This window comes from Mustela putorius, unplaced genomic scaffold (genome assembly GCF_011764305.1).
Source record: "Mustela putorius furo isolate JIRA1106 unplaced genomic scaffold, ASM1176430v1.1 tig00003846_pilon_pilon_pilon, whole genome shotgun sequence".
Lineage (NCBI taxonomy): Eukaryota > Metazoa > Chordata > Mammalia > Carnivora > Mustelidae > Mustela > Mustela putorius.
The window spans coordinates 21,429,843-21,455,481 of record NW_025421999.1 but is presented as its reverse complement, the minus strand read 5'-3'; the positions used below and the strand labels follow the sequence as shown (position 1 = coordinate 21,455,481).

Sequence of the window (25,639 nt, the reverse complement as noted above, 5' to 3'; positions counted from 1 at the left end):
ATCATTACTGCTAGGCATTGGATTAAATAGCACTGCATCAAATAACTCTGTGTTTGGTCAAGGCAGAAGTCTGTTACAAACAGACCTGCTCAATAAATAACATTCAATTTTTAATATTAGGACATTAAAATAAATACAGGTTCCTGAACATGGATTAAATTCAAAGGACTTAATAATAGCTAACACATACTAGGTAGCAAGAACTATTTAAAGCCCCACCTACATAGACTCATTTATTCCTCACAACAACCCTATGAAGTAGATACTGTAATTACTTCCGTTTTATGGATTCTTTTCAAACCAACAACTGAGGCCCAGAGAGGTTAAGAAACTTACCTCAGGGTCACACAGCTACTAGGTGGCAGACAGAGACTTAAACCCCGGACGATATGGTTTTGGGGTCTGTACTCTCAACACTCTACTTTGTTACCAATTAGATCGGTGTCTAGAAAATTTTTAAAAGTCAGTATAAAATACTTATAAGCCTAAAGCTCCTGTCTCCTTCCTCTTCCCTTCCCCCAATCTGGTCTTCCTCCCCTTTTTCCCTCCCTCTAGATGTTCCCTTATTGCCATGTTCTTTTCATGGACTCCTATATAGAACACAAAATGTACACCGAATGTTCATATACATACTGTCTTTTCTATTGTCTTGTCTAATCTCCTTTTTGAGAATTAAAAAAAAAATCCTTACTCTGATTTATTTCAGAACTGCAAAGAAAACAGTAGTTGAGGCCAAAAATTTCACTATTAGTCAAGAACTTAAAACTCCTGTGTTATTCCCCTAACGCTGACAAGGGAACTTCCTTCTGTATGATTGGAAAATTCTACAAGCCCAGGTTAATCTAGATCTCAGCACATCCATCCTCAAAGAGCATGACTTACAAAAATAAGGAGCGTTATGTAATTTAATTAATATTTCTTAACTGCTTTGAAAACAGACAGCCTTAAGCATTATTCCCACGTATTTCCGAGTTATAAGGCTATTTTATAATGAAATGCAGAACACAAGTGCTCTAAGAAACTCCTTTGAAGGTGATCAGTTGACACCAATTTCTACTACTGAACTATTCTCTTTGCTATAAGACGAACATGTCTTATCAATGTATACCTATCACTAATCCGTGTTAAATGAATTCAGGAAGCCGATACGATACTTGTCGGTTAGCACTTGTTATCATGAAGAAATAATTAACGTTCAAGTCGAGGATTATGAGGAACTGAAACACAGCCCTGGCTATGAGGATAAATAACATTAACATCCAAAGTTGGAGTTCTCATTCTAAGTCCCCAGAATTACTTATTTAGCAAGACAATTAAGGGCTAGCAAGTGAGAGAACAGCTAAATCTCCAGCACTCTGTTGGAAAAACAATTACCAAGTGAAAAGATTCACTAAGAGTGTGACAATGGAAAAGGGCTGGGGGGAGCGGTTGCTGGAGTTTTGGGCCTTCGGGGAGGGCTGACAAACTAGAAATGCAGATATAATAAGGAAGTGGGAGAAAATATTTTTTTAAAGGCATAGAAAAGATAACGAAAGCTAGGACTCAAGTTCACAGGAAAGCCCCAACGCAGCCACCTTCTCCTCCTCCACTCTGCTATTTAGAGCAAAAAGCGCCTCAACCCTAAAGAAGGTTGGTTAAGCTGATGTTCCCAAGCCCTTGGCATCAGTTTTTCTATTGCTGCTATAACAAACTACCCCACATTTAGTGGCTTCAAACAACACAAATGTGTTATCTTCCAGCGCTGGAGGTCAGAAGTCTCATGTGGGTTGGCAAGACCGCATTCCTTCTAGCCTATTTTTCTAGGGCTTTCCTAGATCCTAGAGTCCCGAGTGTGTTTCTTGGTTCATGATACCTTCCCCCATATACAAAGAATGTCGCTTCAACCTCTGCTTCAATCACCATATCTCTTTATTACTCTGACCCTCCTATCTCCCTGTTTCCCTAATAGGGACTCTTGTGATTATATAGGGCCCATTCCCCTCTGACATCAGGAAACCTTCCTATCTTGTGATCCCTAGCTTAATCACATCTGCAAAGTCTCCTTTGCCATGTAAGGAGACAAAAGAATACTTCCAAAAGTATTCTTTTGGAAGCACAATTTTTGGCGTTCTTTTGGCAGCGTGCTCTCAATAAAATAAAAAGAGAATTTTGATAAACATCGTGTTAACCTCTCTGTTTGTAGCCTGAAACAGAACTCAAATACATGCATACATAGGTTCTGGGATTAGGACAGATAGATATCTCTGGAAGATTACTATTCTGTCCTCCACTCCCTTCCAGGAGACTTTTAGCTGGTTTTCATATTCCCATGAGGGAAATTTTTATTTTAACTATAGGGATACTATGACTTGAACTATCATTAATAACAAATGAAATGAAAAATTTAGTAAACAATTCTTACCAGTTTCCAATGAAACGAGGGTCATTCTGGTCAAGGTTAACAGGATTTCTGGGATCGACATAAAAACCAATAAGAAGTCCACCTAGTAAATATCCCACTGCAGGACCAAGCGCTCCCATGACATACATGATGGCTGAGAAGACAGAAGGAGAAGCATGAAATGCAGAAATGTTACTTAAGTTTCAAGAGTTGTCTAATTTCAGTCATACCACATATATATGTCACAGTTAAACCCAGGTAACAGCATCCAAAACCAGAGAACTTCAGCGATGTGTTTATATTTATATTTGGGTTTCAAATCATGCCCTTTATTTAGCTGCTACCTGTTGTCCTTTTGGAACGTCAGAATTATCTCTGGACAGCTTTTCAGTTGCTTTTGTTTTTGTTTTTTAATGTAAGTGCTCAGACCCTACTCCAGACCCACTAAATTTGAATTTTTGAAAGTGCTAGTCAATGACCGGTCACTGGATAACCCAGAGCAGATAAAAGGCCATCTCAAGATTGAAAAATCAATAAATAAAAGGTCATCTCAAGATAAGAAAAAGAGAAAAAGTAGATGTAACTTGTCACAGTTGGAAGATTCCAACAGAATGAAGGAACTCAAGGCCAGATTCTGCCATGAAGCTGGATTTAAGTGAGTTGGCAAAGATGCTTAAGCACCTCAGATCATGAATATGTTTCAAATCACCACTTCAGTATCAAAGAAGAGCTCACAATGCATTTGGTGTATTGCTAATTGAGGAATCTTACTTAAAGATTAACAGATCTCCTTAAATGGCATCAGTGAAAAGATCCAAACAGTTAGCACCAACCCACAGCTGAATTAGAGAATAATTTTTTATGACCAAAGCAGGAGAGGAAGGGGTTGGTTGTGTCAGTAGATCAGAAAGTGTGAGGGGGGAAAAAAAAAAATTGGCCATCCAAAATGGGCATATGGCAAAAAATAACAATAAATTCACTGTCATTCCTTTATACTGTTTTCACTGCCGTGATTTCAAATGAAAGAATAATTTTGTCAAATTTTAAATTTTGAGGTAGGATATGAAATTCCTTGGAAGTAGGAGAAAAATCTGGAGTGTAGCTAACACTCCAAACTTACTTTTTCCCCCCTGTTAAAACTTACTTAATTGGAGAGAAATCTATAAACACTGTTAAGATGTTCCTGTGTTTAAGGCAGGCTGAACTCCCGTGTAACTTCTCATTTCTACTGCCAACATGCATTTAAACCACTGAATAAGTAACTGGTTTTCCATACCCTTTAAACAGTACTATATTTACCAAAAACCAAAGTGAACTAGGCAGAATAGCTTCACCTTACTTTATCTTCTGCACCTCAATAAACTTTGAGTAAACTTGTACCTCTTGTTACTTATAACTACAGAGAGTAATTTAACACCTGCTCTCACTTTTCACACTATTTCAAAAGAGAAAGCACAGTGTTTATTTATCTTACAGAATCATCTGCTTGTGACAATAAGACATTAGGTGCTTCGACTTCTCCATCTGTGTTCGGAAATGGAGAACGGAAGAAAGCAGGGCCACAAGTAATCAGTATTCTTTTGGCGTTCTTTTGGCAGCGTGCTCTCAATAAAATAAAAAGAGAATTTTGATAAACATCGTGTTAACCTCTCTGTTTGTAGCCTGAAACAGAACTCAAGAAGAAAAAGTGCTTTTTCAGTCCCAGGTTTTCCATATGCATATGGAGATAAAATTTATGTTTACACCTCCAGGCAAACCAGCACCATTTACAACTTAAAACTGTAATGAGGCCAAAATGTGACATGAATCATCTTCCCAAAATAGTTCTTCTGGCATGAAAGAGACCGTCTTACAAACACAGACAGGGAAAAGGGTATTTCCGCCATACTGTTTATGCCTGGGGCACTTGGGTGCAGCATCTTGAAACGTGGAGCAGCAATGTGCGGGACGGGTGCTGGCAAGAGCTCGCGATGACACAGTGCATGGAAAACCAATTAAGTAACATTCACCCGAAAACTTTAACTACTTTGTAAAGTACAGAGAAAGCTTTCTATAAAATGCAGCTACATGATCTGAAGAAAAGTATTTGTAATGCGTAGCACAAACTGAGGCCAACTGAGTCATTCTCATAAATAAGTATATAAATAGATCTATATCATTGTACTGTGTGTTATACTATATAGAGTGTCCTAACTATACTACATATGCTATATCTGTGAATCGGCAAATATGGAACACTACAGAGAGAGATAGAGAATAACTTGTTGACATAGTCCCATCTCTAAATAAATCATGCTGGCCACTGAGCTAACATTTATTAATTGATTAACCAATGGCACTCATTCAGAGCTTATTAGAGGAGCAAACTGTTCATGCAGATTCGTATCACTCACTCTCCCCACTTTCCCAGGCCGAAATTCCCAATTTCTCTCTCTCTCTCTCTCTCTCTCTCACACACACACACACACACACACACACACATGCACACACACACACATTGCCTAAAGAAAGTCTAAACTCCTCCATCTGGAGTTCAAGGGTAGGCCAGGTTGGCCTCCTGCTTCCATTTCAATCTTAAAACCTACCATCTGCACTCAGGGCTCCACACAGACTAACTCTCAAACAGGCCTGGACAGAGCCACCTCCCTTTCCTTGAGGACCCACAGTGCCCCTAGGTCTTCCTGTATGTGTGTGAATGCTACCCCTTCTTCAAGGCCCAACCAAGTCCAGCACTGCCCGTCCTCCCGAGTAATCTCTGTCTCCTCAGAATCCCTGGTCATCTACTCCAGTGGCCTCCACCCCTTTTCATCATGCATCCCTAAAAAAAAAAAAAAAAAGTCTTAAATATTTACCCACAATGTCCTTTTTATATGAATCTTGTGTATTTACCACTAGCCTCAGTCTCACAGCTCACACCTAACACATCAGTAAACCCTGCTGCTTCTACCATCAAATCATATCCAATACGCAGCTCCTTCTCCGTGACTCTACCTTGACCCAAGCCACCAAGGTTGCTCATCTGGAAGACTGCTCCAGCCTTCCAACCCATATCCCTGCTTCTGCCCTTCCTTCCCTACAACCCCTTTTCTAACAGGGCAGCTCTAACAATCCTCTAGAAACTTGAGCCACGTCATGTCTCTTCTTGGCTCACACCTTCCAGTGGCTTCCCACCTCACGTACAATAAAAGCCCAAATCCTTTTATGTGGCTACAAGGACCTGCCCTCGGGCTGGCCTCACCCACTAGCATCTCTCTGCTCCTCCTCCTATCCTTCTCCTTGTTCACGCAGCTGCAGTCAAATTGACCTTCTCCCTCTTCTTCACCCTGCCAGGCACCTTCCCACCTGAGGGTGTAAGCACTTGCTCGGTGTGGGTATGGGTGTGAGCGTGTAAAACTCTCCCCTCGGGTAGCCTCATGGTGCAATCCCTTACTTCCTCCAGGTAGTTATTCAAACTGTCCCTTCTCAACCGGCCTCGTTGGCCATCCTACCTAAAAATTCGAAACTTTGCCCCAAACTCTTCCCACTTTCTCTGCTTTCTTTTTCTCTTTAGTGCATGTTGGCACCCAACACACTCTACATTTCCTTCGTTCCTCTTGTGTACCGTCTGTCCTCCTCAACAAGAACGTAAGCTCCAGGAGGACAGGGATCTTGCCAGTGGTGTTAACTGACAAAGTAGTGCAGGAGGCACTCGACCCGGTTTGTTCCCGTTATCATTACCTTCATCACTCCCAGTCAGTCCGTGAACGTGCTGCCATTAGTAACAACAGACGTCAGTGACAAAGGTCATCTTCAGTGTGTATCATCTCTGGAGATATTAGATAATCACTATCAAGTGGATAGTTTCATGTTTTTTTGACTATGTGCCATCAGATCTGAGTACAACTGTCACTGGTTTTCCCTCATGATGAGGAGCTTATACTGGGAGCCCAGGCTATGCAAAGCACTAGCAACAGAAACAGAACTAGAAGTTCCAACTTTCAAGAGCAGTCAAATTTCAGTCATATTACATATATATGTCACACGTAAACTCAGTGAACAGCGTCCAAAAACAAAGAACTTCAGAGACTGTGTCTGTGTTTATACTTGGGATTCGAATTATGCCCTTATTTAGCTGTGATTGTTGTCTTTTAGAACATCAGATGCATCTGGAGAATTTTCTCTTGTGCCCCAAAGGACTGTCCTACATCCCTCCTGGATTGTACACAATTCAGCTTCGTACCCCTTTCAAAGAACCCTAGACCTTTCCATTCATCTGAAACTGAGTGTGCCCTGCTCTTCACTTCTACTTCTTTCTTCAAATGTTTATATCTTACCTTTTGAAGTAGCTCTTTACCTTCGACAGCAGGAGCCATTATGTATACAGGTCTATGCAGTGGTTAAATCCCAGACTACAGACTCCCAGGTTTGAATCCCTGCTTCCATCACACATATAAAGTGCTTAGCATATAACAAACATGAAGAAATATTAAGTGGCGTTTTTATATGTTGAATGCTCACCTATTCATTCTCTAACAAGTATTATTAAATATTCACTTTATATAGGTCAAATACATGCATTATTTAACAGAAGACATTTATCTTTATATTACCTTAATAAATTATCTTTTCTGGAGTCACTATTTTTGATCCAGGAATTAGTTTTGATAGAGGGCTGGGCAGATGGAAATGGGAAAAAGAATATCCAGACCTATTTTCTTCACACAAAGGCCAGTATAGACTCCTCCCAAAGCTAAGAATGTCCTTTGGCTATTATTCCTTTTTTTAACCTTCAGGTTTTTTTCTAATGATTACAAAATACAATATGAATTATTTGTAGAGAAATCTCTCAAGAGCACAAAAGCTTTAAAAAAATAATCACCAACAAGCCTTACCATCCAGATAATGATGGTAATAACAGTAATAAATATTTTTTACTATTCATACACTGTGTAAGTTTTTTAAGTAGGTGGAATTATACAGTAGTTATTGTTCTGTATTATGTTTCCCCATAATACCTCAAACATTTTTTCTGTCAATAAATTTTTCTGGAACATTTATTATGGCTAAATGTGTCATCACGTGGCTATGACGTACTTCCTTTAATAATACCTTACTGGTACCAGCTGTCCTATCACCAATATCTGCTTGGGCCTATTCTTCTGAAGATTACATCAACCCTTTGTTATTACACATGATGCACGGAACTAGATCCCAATTGGAGGGTTATAACCTCCCACCCCAAACCAACCTTGGCTGGGTGAGCTTTTGTAGAGCTAAGAAGTCACTATTAAATGAAGGGGGCTGAGGGGCACCTGGGTGGTTCAGTCAGGTAAGTGTCTGCCTTCGGCTCAGGTCATGATCCCAGGGTCCTGGGATGGAGCCCTCATTGTGCTCAGCGGGGAGTCTGCTTCTTTCCCTCTGTCCTCCCCCACACACCATACATACTCTCCCAGATAAATAAGTGAAATCTTTAAAAAATAAAAAATAAAAATGAATGGGGCCTACATGGCCCCTTCACCAGGACGGGGCCAGTTCTTGGCCTTCACCTTGGACATCGTGGCTGGTTTGACGAAGAAACAACCTCTGAGGAAGGCTGACCCACCAACAACTTCATCACTGTCTCTACACCTGCTTCCAGCATCTAAACCTCCACCTTCCTTTCCCCAAGTCGTTTTACCTTTAGACTTTCCATTTCAATTTTCTCCTTAAATTATTTTTCACCCTGTTTTGTGATCATTGATGCTTCTTTACATTAAAGCACACTAACTTCTATTTTTAATCCCATTTACCTTCACATTTTTAACTTCTCTCCTGTAGATTTAACTTTTGTTCTAATCTAATACCTCTTTTTACTTTTACATCACAAACTCTTCTAGTCGCTGCTCTCTTACTTTATTTTGTAATGCATTTTATCTTTTTAAAAATTACTTTGCAGGGGTGCCTGGGTGACTCATCCTTACGTATCTGCCTTCGGCTCAGGTCATGATCCCAGGGTCCTGGGATTGAGCCCCGCCTCGGGCTCTCTGCTCCTCGGGAAGCCTGCTTCTCCTTCCCCCACTCCCTCTTCTTGTATTCCCTCTCTTGCTGTGTCTCTCTCTGTCAGATAAATAAATAAAATCTTTTAAAAGAATTAAAACTAAATAAAATAAATAAATAAATAAAAATAAAACCCCTTTTAAACATAAGAATTTCGATGTAAAATTAACTATCAAGTTTTCTTTCAAATTATTTGTTACCTACTATTTCTCATAACTTAAGTAAGTTTGCTTACATTTTTAGCCCTAATTATATTAGGTTAATTTTTTGAAGATTTTCTTTCTTTATTTATTTATTTGAGAGAGAGTGAGAGAAGAGAGTAAACATGCACATGCACATTCACATCCACTAGCAGGGGAGGGGCAAAGGGAGTGGGAGAAATGGACTCCAGAGTAGGAAGCCCTGTTCAGGGCGCAAACCCAAGGACCCTGGGATCATGACCTGAGACGAAGGCAGACACTTACCTGACTGAGCCACCAAGGGGCCCCTCGGCTAATATTTTATTTTTATAAACTCTCTTGATTTTAAACTTTGAATCTTCGTTATACTCCTGAATTTTTTGTAATTTTTCATGTTCAGGGCTTTCTCTTTCCTTTCGTATCCTTCGGACAACAGCTTCTCTTAACAGTCTTTATCTTAGTCTTCTCTTATATTTTGCTTGTTTTGTGATCGGTTTTGGTCCCAGCTCACTAGAAGCCATGCCTGGCCTCGTAGCTCAGCCAGGCTCATCTCCTCCACCATCTCTGCAGTCCTGCTCAGCTGCCCTGAATGGCTTTTCCAGTCAGTTAAGGATGGTAGTTGGAGAAACTGAGGGTTAATTCTCCCCTGGGCTCAAGGCTCACATTGCACATAGCATATCTGATCAGCTGGACGCCTTGACGGCTGTCTCACATGAGCCACTCACAAGAAAATGTGAGTTCTAAACCCCGGTCTCTGATGAGTAAGCACTGACTCTAAAACAAGCCAGGCCCCAGAGTGAGACAAACATGCCAGAGAGTTCTTCCTCATCCCGCTGCAGCTTGGCCTGGGGAAGGTCCTAGAGGTTGACCTTCCCAATGGCTACCCGAGAGAGGAGGCATAACAGCAGCCTGCAGAGCTCGCCTGCACCCGCTGCGCCCCTTCTTGAAGTTGATACCTCCACTTCTGGCAGAGTTAAAAGACATTCCTCTTCCCTTATCACAAAACCCCAACTTGACTCCACTGGTATTATCTCAAATAGGGTTGTTCTGTGGGTCAGCAGCAACCAGGGGGACAGCTCTCTAACTCTACCAAGTCCATGTTGTGTTACTCAACCTTCTCCTGAACCATAACAAATGATTCCAGAGCTCCTAATAAGGACCAGCCTGCCACAAGCTTTGCTGGACTTGAGAAACGAGGGGCTCAATCAAAATCAGCCAAGATCTTCACGTCACAGATCACTGGAGTCCCCTCCTTCCTTGCCTCAACCCCAAATGGTGAGTAGGGCTCCACATTTCCAGATCAGAGGTCACTCACTCATCCCAGGTGCTGTGTGACACCAGGCCCTGGGACAAGGAGGGCACCTTGCAAAGATCCATAAGATGGATACACAGTTGTCTAGAAGAGGAACAGGTAAAACCAACTATGATTCAAAACTCCAGGAAGAAGTGCAACAAGCACAGCGATACGCCATGGACCATGGGAGAGGAATGACTCATAATAACTAGCTGAGGAGGTAGGACAGAGAAGCCTTCATGGAAAAGATGACTTCTGACATAAGCCTGCAAATTAGGGGCGCCTGGGTGGCTCAGTGGGTTAAGCTTCTGCCTTCGATTCAGGTCATGATCTCGGGGTCCTGGGATCGAGCTCCATATTGGGCTCACTGCTCAGTGGGGAGCCTGCTTCCCCCCCTCTCTCTGCCTGCCTCTCTGCCTACTTGAGATCTCTCGCTATCTGTCAAATAAATAAATAAGTAAATAAATCTTTCTTTCTTTTTTTTTTTAAGTGTGGAATAAAGGACACTAGAGGCTAAAGGGCCCATGTGGGCAAAAGTATGCAAGGTTGGAAGTGCATGGTCTGTTCAAGGAACTGCAAGTGCCCCAGAGAAGAGTGACCACCACTGACTCTACCCTAGTCCGGTCCAGGAGTCTACGCACCTAGTCTTGTGCAGGCTGCCCAGTTGTTCCTCTCTGAGGACGGTGAGGATGGATGGCAGCATTGCACCAGCTTCCCCTACCATTCAGTGGCATTTAGAAATGCTTTTGTTGTTGTTTTTCACATGGCACTAGAGGTACAAGTTACTTCCACTGTGCGATTGAGGGTAGGCCCTGATATTGAGAATAGGAAGTCAGAGCACTGGTCCTTGGGCTCACCTGAGCACTTGATTGCCTCCCCCCACTCTCCTTTCCTCTCTCTTTCCTTCTGTTTCAGTCCCTGGAATATAGTCAGAAGTCCCAGCTACCACGTTACTGCCAAAGGCCTCTCCTTCCACCTCATTCCTGCTCTCCCTAGCTCTTGGGAGAATAATTCATTTCTCTTCATTTATGGGCAGAATTCAACTGGGTGGACATTTTTTTCTTTCTATCTGTTCAGTATCTATGTTCAATTTCTCTGCCCCCTTCTCTTGGCAAAAGCAAATCCATTTTCTTTTAGGCACCACCCACCCTTCACTGCACAGCCTCAATGGCCTCTCATCCATGGGCCCTGCCCCCCATGATTCACTGGTAGACATGTGGCCAAACCAGGCCAGTTGAATGTTATTCTCCCACATACCATTTGGCTCTCTCCCTTACATCTCCGGATCTATATTCAAATATCATTCCTCAGAGAAGCCATAGCTCAGCACATATCTAAACAGGGCACCCCCTACCTCCCTCACCCCATCACTCTTTGTCACGTTACCCTGCTGGGGTTTTCATTACGGCAAAGACCACCAAATACCAACAGTTACATTTGTTTGTTTGCTGATTTGCTGTCTCTCCCACTGGAATGTCAGTTCCATGAGAACAAGAGCCTTTTTTTTCCACTAATGCCTTATCAATGCCCGAACAGTGCTGACCAGAAGCACTAATAAATCTTGTTGAACAGAGAAGGGATGAAGACATGGACTTCCAATTTGAGTGAAGTAACAAAAGCAATCGAACGAAGTGGATTCGTCCTTGCAACATGACCTTGAAGAATCATCCATTGGTTCCTGTTCCCTAGCCCACTGGGACTGTGCTATGCTTGCAAGCCATTCCTACCCACCTTCCCCATAATGTCCTTGGTTTGACAGCGCTGGCTTCTGTCATTTACAGCCACAGAGCCCTGATTCTTGTTCATAAAACACTTCCAGGCCTGACCCTTACTTCTGCCAGGCTTTCCAAGTTTAACACCCGCCCCAGCTGGGTTTCCCCAGTTCTCAGAGCCTTATTGCAATTGGCCTGGATTTGCTGTGCCCTCATTTGAACTTGGTGTCTAATTAATTAATCAGTTCCAGCTCCATGTTGCTCCTCACTTCTACTTTTCACCACTTGCTGTCCACCACTTCCCCCACATGCCCTCTGGCACAGGACCCACTCTCTCAGCTGCCTTACAAGGCCAGTAAATGTTTCTGAGAACTTGATGACAGGGTTTTGGGTTACAAGCAAAATTTAGGCTCAGTCCCAAGATCTGAGATTCACCCAGGATGGTCCCATGGAGAAACATATTGCATATGTGCCCATTAAACCCAGTCTAGGACATAGTGATAGGAAGTCACTATGAATATAGTTTGGTGGCACAGCTGCTACAGATAAGAGAGGACATGAAAGGCAATCCACACTTTACTGTGGTATCACAGCAATGACACCAACTCCCATTCAACTTGCACAATGTCTTGAAAATTAGCCCAAGTACTTCACAGCACCAGAGCACCCTATTTAAAAAGAGCATTCCCTCACTCATTCCTTCCACTCACAAGCAGAGGCAGATAAGAGACCTCTGCTTTTGGTTATTTGGAACAGCAACTTTTTTTTTCTTTTAAGTGATTCAGTTGTTTTGACACAGGCCTGACAGTCAAAAACAGCTGCCACAGCAGTCAGGATAGTCTATCACTTTGCTAGAACATCCAGAGAGCATCTTAGGTCACAAATGAGAAGGAAAAAGGGTTCAGGTGTGGTTTTTCCTCACTACCCTAGCAACCAATAGTTGGTTTAAATTCCCTGTCTTCCTTTAGAAATATTTTCAAAGTAGCTCATTTCTAAAAGGAAACGCACAAGAACATACAGAAGCAGGTGTTTACACTGAATTAATACCTGGGGCATGGGAGGGGGATTAATGGGCTATAGGGGCTATAGCTTTAAAACATCAAATTAGCCACCTGTGAGTGGCCACTATTTATCAACTCAATCCAGTCCTTAGAAAGGACTGCGAGGACAGCTGCCTTGAAAAGTCAATTTTTTAAAGTTATATTTTGGGGCAAAAGAAAATTATTATAAGTTAAGAATGGATTCCCTTACAACACAAGCAGATAATGTATACCAGAACAGTCAAAATATTCACGAACCCATGAGAAACTAATTTGACTAATTATCAAAGAAATAGAAGGTCCAAACAATGAAAGGCCATTCTACTAGAATAAACTAGCAAAGATTAAATTGTAAGAAGACTCAGTGCAGATATGAATCAGTGAATTCGCTCTTCTCACCCATTGCTGGTACAGAGTAACAACTAGTAGAAGCTTCTTGATAGCAATTCACCATATACTTCACAATGACATCTATCACTGCATATAGAAAAACAGAAATAACATTAAAAATAGTAACTAATTGGGGCACCTGGGTGGCTCAGTTGGTTAAGCCTCTGCTTCTTGATTTCAGCTCAGGTGGTGATCTCAGGGTTGTGAGATCGAACCCCAAGTCAGGCTCTGTGCTGAGCATGGAGCCTCCTTAAGATTCTCTCTCTTCCTCTCCCTCTGCCCCTCCCCATCTCTCTCTCTAAAAAAATAAAAATAGTGAAGTACATTTTGATTCACAACCCAACTATTAATTTTAATGTTACAGAGAGTTTTTATACCTTTAGGAAGCATGTATTTTTAAAATTTAACTGAAAATGAAGAGTACAAAATTCTGTGGACAGTGTGATCGTGTCAAAAAACACACCCTTTATTTTTTAAAGATTATTTATTTACTTATGTGAGAGAAAGAGAGTGAGTGAGAGAGAATATGGGTGAGATAAGGCACAGAAGGAGAAGCAGACTTCCTGCTCAGCCACCCAGGCGCCCCAAAAAACATACACTAAAAAAAAGACTGTCTACAGAAAAGCTACTAGAACCAATAAGTGGATTTAACAAGCAATGTTGCATGATACAAGATCAATATTTTAAAATTTATATTTCTATATGCAAGTAACAGAAATAAATACCATTTAGAATAAAATCATAAAATGTAAAATACTTAGAAATAAATCTGACAAAATACAGGAAACACCTATGCGCTTAAAATTACAAAACACTGCTAAAAGAAATTAAAGACAATCTAAATTAATGGAGAGATAAGCCTTGTTTGTGGGTCAAAGACCCAATATTGTTATGATTTCAACTCTTCCGGGGAACCTGGGTGGCTCAGCTGGTTAAGTGACTGCCCTCGGCTTAGGTCATGGTTCTGGCGTCCCAGGATCCAGTCCCACATTGGGCTCCCTGCTGTCTGCTTCTCCCTCTGACTCTCCCGCCCTCATGCTCTCTCTCTCTCACTCTCTCATTCTCTTTCTGAAATAAATAAATAAAATCTTTTTTAAAAAAAAGATATCAATTCTTCCAAAATGGATTGATAAATTCAACCCAATTCCAGTCAAAATGCCTGCGGACTTTTTTCTAGAATTAACAAACTGATTATAAAACTCAAAGAACATATGGAAATGCAAAGGACCTAGATTAGTCAAACTAATTTTGAAAAAGAGCAAAGTTAGAATTCTACTAAAACTACCCAATTTCAAGAATTATAAAGATACTTTAATCAAGGGGTACCTAGGTGGCTCAGTCATTAAGCGTCTGCCTTCAGCTCAGGTCATGATCCCAGGATCCAGGGATCAAGCCCCGCATCCGGCTCCCTACTCCTCAGGAAGCCTGCTTCTCCCTCTCCCACTCCTCCTGTTTATATTCCCTCTCTCACGCTCTCTCTCTGTCAAATAAATAAATAAAATCTTAAAAAAAAAAAATACTGTAATCAAGACAATGTGTATTGGCTTGGGGCACCTGGGTGGCTCAGTGGGTTAAAGCCTCTGCCTTCGGCTCAGGTCATGATCTCAGGGTCCTGGGATTGAGCCCCGCATCGGGCTCTGCTCAGCGGGGAGCCCGCTTCCCCCCCACCCGCCCCCACCCACCTGCCTCTCTGCCTACTTGTGATTTCTGTCTGTCAAAAAAATAAATAAAATCTAAAAAAAAAAATACGTACTGGCTTAAAGATAGACAAGTAGATAAGTGAAATAAAAAACTAAGTCCAAAAACTAATTACTTGATTAATCAATTGATTAATTTAGTAAAAATAAAAAGGAAAATCCAGAAACAAACCCACACAGGTATAAGGACAAGTGACTAATGACAAAGGTATAAAGATAATCTTTTCAGCAAATGGTGCTGAAATCCATTAGATACCCATGTAGAAATTAACTCAAAATGAAGCATAGACCTAAAAACCTAAAACCTAAACCTATAAAATTTCTATGGGGAACACAACTGAGAAAAATATTCTTCAATGGAGAGTTTACCAAGGAAGATATATGAATAGCAAATATGCCCATGAAACATGGTTAGCATCACAAGTCACTGGGGAAGTGCAAATTAAAACCACAAGGAGATACCACTAAAACCCCCGTTCAGATGGTTAAAGTTACAAAGATAAATTAAACCAGGTATTGGTAAAGTTGTAAAGCAGGTAGAACTCCCCTACACTGCTGATGTGGAAAGCAGTGTGATAGTGTCTGAAGGAGATAAACGTATGCCTATCATACAACCATTTCGCTCCAAGTACTTTCACAGGAGACATAGGAGTATATGTCCATACAAAGGGTTATGTAGAAATATTCCTAGCGGCTTTATTTGTCATAGCAAAAAAAAAAAGACAAAAAACCTAGAGATAACCAAAATGTCCATCAAGAGGTGAATGTTAGAGAGAGAGAGAAAGGTGAGTGGATGAACAGATCGTGGTATAGTAGTACAAGGAATGCTATTCAGCATCACGAAGGAACGAACTATGGTCACATGCTAAAACATGGATAAAGCTCAAAACAATTAGGCCAAGTGAGAAAAGGCAGACATAAAACAGTATATACTGTGTGGTTCCATTTATAAAATTCCAAAAACTGCAAACTAATCTAAAACAATTAAAAAAGCAGTTGCGGTGACCTGGGGGTGGGAGGAGTCTCCGGAGAAGGGAGAGGTTACAAAGAGGCTCAAGGAAGATTTGGCAATATTGGATATGTTCACATAGTCTCAACTGTGATGACAATTTCTGGGTGTGCGTGTCTGTCAAACCTTATCAAATCATATACTTTAATTATGTGCAGTTTGTTTTCTGTCCATTTTACCTCAGGATAAAAAGAGGACAATTGTTCTTAAAGTCGGTTCTGGGGACACATGGTTGGCTCTGTCCATTAAGCATCTGCCTTCAGTTCAGGTCAGAATCTCAGCACCCCGGGATCCAGTCTCGCATCTGGCTCCTTGCCTGCCGTTCGCCCTGCTTGTGCTGGCTCTCTCTCTCTCTCTCTTTCTCTCTGACAAGTAAATAAATAAAATCTTAAAAAAAAAAAAAAAAAGTGGGTTCTGGTGATGGTTGCATAATTCTGTAAAATTACTAAAAATCATTGAATTATACATTTTAAGTGGGTGAATTTTATGGCATGTAAATTATGCATCAGAGAGCCATAAAAAAGACTAGACTGCAACATATCCTGTATTGAAAGTTGTTAACTTGGGGTGGTGAAATTATAATGGGTTTTTGGGTGTTTTCCTCATAACTTTTCCAAAAGTGCTGTCAGAAAAAAAAAATTAATGTATCTTCTGGAATTAGTACTCTTATCTCTTTCAGCTACTAATATTCAATCATCAAATATATCATCTTTTTGTCAATTTATGATGAATATATTTTTAAAACTTAGAGGAAGTCTTGCCAGGGTAAGGGGCTTGTTTTATTTGTTCTTATATCTACAGGACTTTCTGCAGAGGCAGCAAACACATCGTGGGCTCCCAGCAAACTTCCAGTGAGTGAGGACACAGCATTTGTACAGCAGTACTCCAATTTTTCTTCAGGTTGTTCTGCAGAAGGTGCCTGGGTGGCTCAGTTGTTAAGCATCTGCCTTCGGCTCAGGTCATGATCTCAGGGTCCTGGTATCGAGTCCCGTATCGGGCTCCCTGCTCAGTGGGGAGTCTCCTTCTCCCTCTGCCCCCTCAACACTCATTCTCCCAATATCTCTCTCTCTCACTCTTTCTCAAATAAGTAAATAAAATTGTTGAAAAAAAAAAAAAAGATTGGTCTGCCCAATACTCAATGAGGACTCTTCCCAGCCTAAATTTAAATTAGGGGTAGAAAACAGCTTGCCAAACCCAATAAAATTGTATTGGAACACAGCGACATGCCTTCGTGGACATATTTGTGTGACTACTTACATCACAGCACCAGAGCTGAGTACTTGCTACAAAGACAGAATGGTCCTCAGACTAAAATATTTACCAAAGCAAGTCCTTTATGTAAGAACAAGTTTGCCAACCCTTGTAATAAATAATGACAGTTATTTACTGCATATTTACTGTTTCAAGTATCAGCTAAATGTTTGCACACATTGTTTTTTTAATTTTTGCCTCTTTCAGGTAGTTATAATTACGTAAGTTATGGCTAGAACTCACAGAGTTATGGGTGGGTTTTGTTTAAATGAATATCTGGAAAAGCCACTCTTTCATAAATGTTTCATTTCTAACAGCTTAGGTAGATTAAAAATGTTTAAGGTAGAAGGAAGAAATATTTGTATAAAAAATTCATTTGTGAAGTTAATTTTTCCAGAAATGACAGTTTTTCAAAGATTCCATTTATAAGAGTGTATCTCCAAGTAATATTTCAGTTGAACTATAATCCACTGTGAAGTAAAATGACATCATAATTATTGTTTATTGACAATATTCTGTAAACTACACTAGGTACTCTGTAATTTTTGTAAATCTTGTTTGCTATTCAACACTAACAGCTTTCTGGGGAAAGAATATTGCCATTCCCAATTTACAGATGAGAAAGCTGAGTCCCTGAGAAGTTAAGATCAGCGATTAGTAAGTGGTAGAGCCAAAATTAGAATTTGGCTCTATCTAAAACCAAAGGCTATCCTTTTTCCATTTATGGACACGTGTCTCTGAAAAAAATTAATCCCTTAAGAACTGAAAATCCCAAAGTATTTTTGGAACTGTTGGTAGCAGGAGTCTTAAAAGCATTCTAAAGGAATGAGAAGTTCACTAGTTAAATTTCCATCTCTAGTCTCATCACTAATTGGCTGCCATAAGGATGGCAGAGAAATGTACATTATATGAAAAATACATTCCAAATATGTTGTATGACATTTATTTCAATAATTACAGTGAAGACTCAGAAGATGGTACCAGCTGTTAAAAGCAGATTGAATTTACCTCCTGGGAAGAGTAAGTCTCTGCCAGGAAGCACTTTCCAGGTAAACAGACATAGGTATGACACGCCTCCAGGTGGCTTTCCAGGCACTTGAAGAAGCAGGATTCCCATAGGAAAACCTAAAGTAATGCTCAGGCACAGGTGGAAAATGTCATGTGCAAATGTTCTTCTAGTCACTGGTATCACCATGGCCATCTATTGGATTTTACAGGCATTCAAGTGGTATAAATGTTTTAGGACACCTTTAATATTATCTCCCTTTTCTCTCATCAATACACAGGAATTAGTTCTAGTCGGTAAGACTGCTCATTGCAAAGCTTATTCCTGTATTTGAAAAAGTGTTAGCAGTCAAAGTCTATAGCCACTGACAGCAGATCTATTACTAAAAGGTAACCTTGAGCATTTATTACATGTGAGATACTGTGTTAAATGCCTTTATACATATCTTGTACTTCATATTCACAGCAATCTGGTAAGGCAGCTACTAGTGTTGCCCTAATTTAGGGCATTTTCCTTTGTAGTCACCTCACTGATGAAATAATACAATCAATTCATCTGAATTAAAAATAGATAATCCTTGCTCTTTGTTATCTAACAATCACTTAAATAATCTATAAATACAACAGATTTACCAAGTTAATATGCTTAAACACTTTATGTTTCTTCTATCACACAATATTTAGAGTAGTAGAATAAATTCTCATTTGGAAAGCTAGCCCATAGTCTACTTTTATAGGAAAAAACAAAACAAAACAAAACGGCAGGCGCATCTGGGTGGCTCAGCCTATTAAATGTCCTATTCTTGACTTCAGCTCAGGTCATGATCTCAGGGTCACAAGATCAAGCCTCGCCTTCAGCTCTGAGCTGAGCGTGGAGCCTGCTTAAGATTCTTTCTCTCTCCTTCTCCCTCTACCCCTCTCCCCCCACTCAACTCCCCACTCACTCTCGCTCTCTAAGAAAGAAAAAAAAGAAAGGGGAAAGGGAGGGAGGACAGAAGGAAGGAAGGAAGAAAGGAATCAAGGTGGAAAATGACTGATCTGAAAGGAATGAAGGTGGAAAATGACTGATCTAATATCAGGTGTTTTGTTTCAAAATAAATAGTATTGCTCAATGTCCTGGGGGCAATTATGATTCAACTCAATATTTGAGAATATAAGAATATAAGAGCACTGGCTTTAGGAACAGACGTCTGTAGAGGTCTCAACTGGGAACTGGCTCCATGAACTTAGACAAGACAGCTAATCCTGCTAGACATGCTTCCTCATCTATTAATAGGGGATCATAATTTATCTACTTCTGAGAGTTATTGAGGGGATAAATGAGATAACGCACATAAAACCCTTAACACTTACTAAGTGCTCTGTCAATGTCAGCTATAACAATTATCATTATTACTTCTATTATTATATCTAACTTCATAGTTAAAATTATGATTCTGAGACAATACAGGATTTTAAAGTATCTTCAGAGCCACTAAAGGACGATGATGTTCTACTATTATTTTAGTGTTAAGTGTATTTTATTGTTTCCAAAGCCTTCCCATAGAGAATTCACAAATCTAGTGATCAGATCATCAGAATACTCAATTACTCAATTACTCGAACACTTTACTCCCTAATCATTAATCAATAGTTACTAGGTGAAAAAAAAATAGTTACTAGGTGAAATTATATTGTATGAAATAACTGGTGCTAAAATTATGAGTGATAAAAGGGCCATGCCCCTTCCTTCAAGAGTATATATGGAACTCTTTCTTGATGAACAAAACAAGAAAAGATAATTGCCAACATAAGACATTCTAGGACAAGTGCTAAATTGTGGTTCCAACAAGGATGAAGAGAGAAGGAGAGAAATGGGAGAAGAAAACTAATACTTTTTTTTTCATGTATCATTTTTTAAATTAGTATTTTCTTTTTTTTTTTATTTTAATTTTTTATTTTTTATAAACATATATTTTTATCCCCAGGGGTACAGGTCTGTGAATCACCAGGTTTAAACACTTAACAGCACTCACCAAATCACATACCCTCCCCAATGTCCATAATCCCACCCCCCCTCCCCCAAACCCCCCCCCCCCCCCCCCCCCCCCCCCCCCCCCCCCCCCCCCCCCCCCCCCCCCCCCCCCCCCCGCAACCCTCAGTTTGTCCTGCGAGATTAACAGATGAATGGATCAAGAACAGAAAACTAATACTTTTAAGAGCCTCCTCTGTGCTTTTTAAGCACAATAGCTAATTTTTCCCAAGAAAATACCTGAAAGATTAATTTAATTAGTTCCGACTTCACAGAAGGATTCTGACCTTGGGAATGTTAAGGAATATAAACAAGCCATGAAACTAGTAAAGAGAAGATTCAAGCCCAAGTCTGTCTGACTCCAGAATCCAAAACTTTACCCTCTAGCACATGGCTTCCCATGTCATTTAAATGAGGCAAAAAATTAAATCTTACTCAAAACCCAACAAATATCAAAATCAAACCATTTTTTAAAAAATCAAATTGTCATTAGTATTCTCCCAGAAAAAAATATTTATACATCAGCCAAATAATACCTGAGAAATCTCAACAGTAAGTCCTAATCTCTAACAAGAAAATCCTGAATTGTCATTGGAGCAATTGTAATTTTCAGAGCAAAGTTACCTTAGAGATGCTTTCATGAATTTACTATGTTAAATTTTTAAATTTACTCTCACACTTTGTCAAGCTCTCAAGGACATTTTCAGAGTAATCTCATCACTTATAGAGCCTTAATCCTGAGACCTGACTAGAGATAATATAGCTATTATGCAATATTTAATAGTTCAAAATGAGAAGTTAATATACTTCTAAAAATACCAAAGAAACTAGTATATAAAAATGCCAACTGTGATCATTAAAAATTGCTTTGAGTTCTGTCTAATTCTCTCATACTCTTTTTAAAACTTCTGCATTTTTTACCAGGGATGGTCTGAATAAATAACATCATTTGATATGTGGCAACTCTTTTTTATATTTTAGCCCATTCTCAATGATACTCATTTATCACAATCTTTTAAACCCCATGAACCCATCCAATCTGTCGGCTTTCAACTACCTTTAGGAAATTCCAATGATAGGTAAATATGATGAAGGAAAAAACAGATACTTCCTAAAAGCATTTTTTAAAAATAAGATTTCTAAGTTGTACCTAGTTAGCTTCAGTGCTTAAAGTACATATAATTAATATTATATACCAAGTTTTCATAAGTATCACGCATCTCTGCTGCTTAACTAATGGAGTTTTGGTAATGCTATTGATTAGTAAGGGAATTCAGAGACAATCGATTATTGATTTCCCCTCAAGACAGTAAACTTTTCATGATTTAGCAAATGTACACACATGCATGCAAAACAAAGAAATGGAGAGCTAAGCCACATATCTGGCCATCTGGAACCCCTCGAAGAATCAACTTACCCAGAAATATCTAGATAATTGAGGAAAAACGATGTTTATATTAAATATTTGGGGAAAGTTAAGAATCCATTTCCTTGACTGTATATGATTTTGGAAGTAAGAGTAAACATTCGTTTAAAAATGTTAGTAGAGGGGCGCCTGGGTGGCTCAGAGGGTTAAAGCCTCTGCCTTTAGCTCAGGTCATGATCTCAGGGTCCTGGGATCTAGCCCCGCATTGGGCTCTCTGCTCAGCAGGGAGCCTGCTCCCCGCCCCCATCTCTCTGCCTGCTTCTCTGCCTACTTGTGATCTCTGTTAAATAAATAAATAAAATCTTTAAAAATAAAAAATAAATAAATAAAAATGTTAGTGGAGGGGTGCCTGGGTAGCTTGGTCAGGTAACTGTACGACCCGTGACTTGGGCTCAGGTGATGATCTCATCCTCATGAGATTAAACCCTACTTCGGGCTCTAAACTCAGTAGAGAATCTGCTTGAGATTCTCTCTCTGCTACCCTTGTTCTCATATGCTCTTGCTCTCTCTCTCTAAAATATATAAATCTTTAAAATGTTAGCAGACTGGGGAGAGTCCGGTTGGCTCAGTTGGTAGAATATGCAAATCCTTATCTCAGGGTAGTGAGTTCAAGTCCCACATCAAGTTCAGAGCTTTAAAAAAAAGTTAGTAGATCGAATTGGCAAAGCTGCCTCCATGAGAGGACGTATGGGAACTCCTTCATGACCCAGGGCTGAGCAGTTCTCCACCACGGACATGCCCTCATCTCTTCCCTACAAATATGGCCAATGCCCACAAACAACACCCAAAGAATGAAATCAAAGAGCCTTATGTCATTTCAGTTTATGGCATCTAGCACTAGACACATCTACCTCTTCTATGAAAAAGAACTAATATTATCCTTTTAATTTCTAATACAATGCTGGGGTGCCTGGGTGGCTCAGTGGGTTAAAGCCTCTGTCTTCAGCTCAGGTCATGATCCCAGAGTCCTGGAATAGAGCTCAGCAGGGAGCCTGCTTCCCTCTCTCTCTGCCTGCCTCTCTGCCTACTTGTGATCTCTCTCTCTCTGTCAAATAAATAAGTAAAATCTTTTTTAAAAAATCGAAAAAAAAATTTTAAGAAGTTTAATTTCTAGTACAATGCTGATAAATCAAATTTCAGACCTATACGTGCCCTAAACTGACTTATCATTTCCCCCATTGGAAGTGGCTATGATTAATTTTATGTGTCAATTTTACTAGGCTAAGGGATGCCCAGAGAGCTGATAAAACATTATTTCTGGGTGTGTCTGTAGTAAGGGCGTTTTCACAATATTAACATTTGAGTCAGTAGACAGAGTAAATAGGTCTACCCCCACTGGAAGGGCAGGCATCATCCAATCCTATGAGGGCAAAAATAGAATTAAACAGTGCAGGGAAGACAAAGTCTCTCCTCTCTCTCTCTATCTTTCTTCTTAAGCTGGACTATCTTTCCCTACCCTTACACATCAGAGCTCCTGGATCTTAGGTCTTCAGACTTCAGGAGTTACACCATCAGCTCCCAACATGCCAGGCTGTCAGACTTGAACTACATTATACTACGGCTTGCCTGGCTTCTAGCTTGCAGACAGCAGGCTGCGGGGCTTCTCGGCCCCCATAATCCTGTGCGCTAATTCCTATAATAAATCTATCCACCTGCCTACCTAGCTACCTAGCCTACCTGACTGTCTATCTATCTATCCCCTAATGGTTCTGTTTCTCTGAGGAGCACTAACACAGATTTGCTTCAAATCTCTCTTCCGTTGTTTCATGGTTACTGTGATTGAATCATATCCAGTCACTGACCTGAAAGCGTCTATTAACTTCACAGACAGCGCTCGTCATCGGCTTCTGCATCTGCTTATGCACCACCATAATTATTCAAGAGTGTCCACGTCAGGTAATAACATCAGCTCAGGCCCACAATCCCTCAGCCAAACCCTTGAGGCTAGGTGCAATGTGGAATTAAGAATTTTTCCATTTTTCAAAAGTAAAAAGGTGAGCGATGCTATCTATCACATAATTCCCCCCTGCGGAGTCCAGAATGGTGCTCCAAAATCAAACACACCGATGTTCTGGCAACAAAATGAATGAATAAGTGCAATTTATTTTTTTAAAAGATTTTGTTTATTTATTTAACAGAGAGAGAGAGAGATCACAAGTAGGCAGAGAGGCAGGCAGAGTGGGAGGGGGAGGCAGGCTCCCTGCTGAGCAGAGAGTCTGATGCGGGGCTGGATTCCAGGACCCTGAAATCATGACCTGAGCCAAAGGGAGAGGCTTAACCCACTGAGCCACCCAGGTGCCCTGAATAAGTGCAATTTAAAAACTGGTCCCTGGGGCACCTAGGAGGCTCAGTGGGTTAAAGCCTCTGCCTTTGGCTCAGGTCATGAACCTGGAACCTTGGGATTGAGCCCCATGTTAGGCTCTCTGCTCAGCAGGGAGTCTGCTTCTTCTCTCTCTCTCTCTGCCTGCCTCTCTGCCTGCTTGTGATCTCTCTGTCAAATAAATAAATAAAATCTTAAAAAAATAATAATAATAAAATAAAATAAATTTTAAAAAATAAAAACTGGTCCCTGCTTGGGCCTGCTTTTGCTATGAAATGGGTTGCAAAACTAACTTTTGGATTTCAATGTGTAACAGAATGAAGTAATGGTAGAGTAGTAGCAGCAATAGAAAATGTTTGCAACTGTTGTTCTAAGAATTGGTGTATAAGAACAGATGTCAAGTAACAACTACACTTCCTCTCACATAATCTCCCCAATAACTTCTATTATCTGTTACCCAAATTATTATCAAGAGGGTGCTTTACACAAACTAATTCTTCTAAATCCTATATTAAGCCCAATATAGTTATTAGCCCTTTATTTGACTGACCTTTTCTCTTTGAACATTACTTCTACCTCTCTTTGATTATAAGATTTTAATATCAATAGAGGTGTACAAAGAAAGTCCAGAGGTAGTTTTCTTTTAATCACATAATTTCAAATCATTTCAGTGCCTTCAGATAGCCACAGGACAAACCCTTAGGTTATTCACTAGTCCTTCTCCTTTGACCAGAATTACATGGTTAACAGTCATCCCTTTAAGGCAGCTTCGCTCCCTTCAGTGAATTTCTGTATGCTCATCTCATAATTCTGAAATCTGTATTTATTCTGACTACCCTACAAGGAAACACTTGATTTAAAAAATAATAATAATAGAAGGTTTTGAAAGGGCTCCGAGTGTTCCTATTTAATTGGATAGTACTTTGCTGAGTCCATAACTAGCATACAGGAACCTGTGCAAATCTCATTACCTGTCCTCAGCCATAGTCACCCCAAGCAGCTTAAGTGATCCAGTCTTCCTCTCTGTTCACTCCATATTTACCCTAGTAATTTGGATTAGTTCTCATCCAGACCCCATCAGCTCAGCCTGAGAACTGCTGGCCTACATTATATCTTACGGGACCATCATAAACATGAGACTCCAAGAGTCAGAAACCTTGTAATATCTAAAACCAGAGTGACAATGCTGATAATCCCTTATACCTCCGGCGAACAGTTCATCGAATAAGCCTGGTATAAACTGATTACACATGTAATTATCATTTTTAATATTCATTTAGCTCAAACAATGAATCAGATACTACAACAATATAATGGATGATCATTTTATTCTTTAAATAAGATGCTTCCCAAACTTGCTTCTTAATTACAGAACAAAGAAGTCATTCTAACAAAAATCACAGTCTTCGTATAATCTAAAATTTACTCCTCATAAATATGAAACTCTTTGCTGTAGCAAGTGACTTAGTTTGGGCTCCCCCAGAGGCAGACCTTAAAACAAGGATTTGAGTGCAAGTAGTTTAGTATGATTCTGGAACTTATACATACAGTTTAGGGATCACACACCGAGTGCTGACCCATCTAAATATTCCGAAATATTCTCAAATCTATGTATTTATTTGCACACATGTAATAAGCTATTTCAGTTCTGTGTGTGTCCATCCCCCAGAAATATGCTTTATTTTTCAGCAGTAGAAATTGTTATGGGAAATAACACTGCCTCTTGCCCAATGGGCCTCAGGCACCCTATAGCACAATCACCCTATCTGCACAGTTGTTGGCTTCTCTTCTGTCCATTTATTTTGCATTCTGTCCACAATTTTGACTCTTACTGTCCAAAAAAGAGTATGCAAGAACTAGTACTGGACATGTGACCCCCCCCAAAAAAAAAATTCTAGAAGGAGAATCAG

The 25,639-nt window shown here is 40.0% G+C and overlaps 1 protein-coding gene across 1 annotated transcript in view; it reads right to left on the bottom strand.

Moving 5' to 3' along the window:
• SLCO5A1 (solute carrier organic anion transporter family member 5A1) overlaps positions 1 to 25,639 on the bottom strand; it is a 139,105-nt gene that overhangs the window by 81,723 nt on the left and 31,743 nt on the right. The window contains exon 3 of the mRNA XM_013061406.2: positions 2,402 to 2,534. Within this exon, the coding sequence (XP_012916860.1) occupies positions 2,402 to 2,534 (133 nt within the window). The remainder of the gene's footprint in view (positions 1 to 2,401; positions 2,535 to 25,639) is intronic.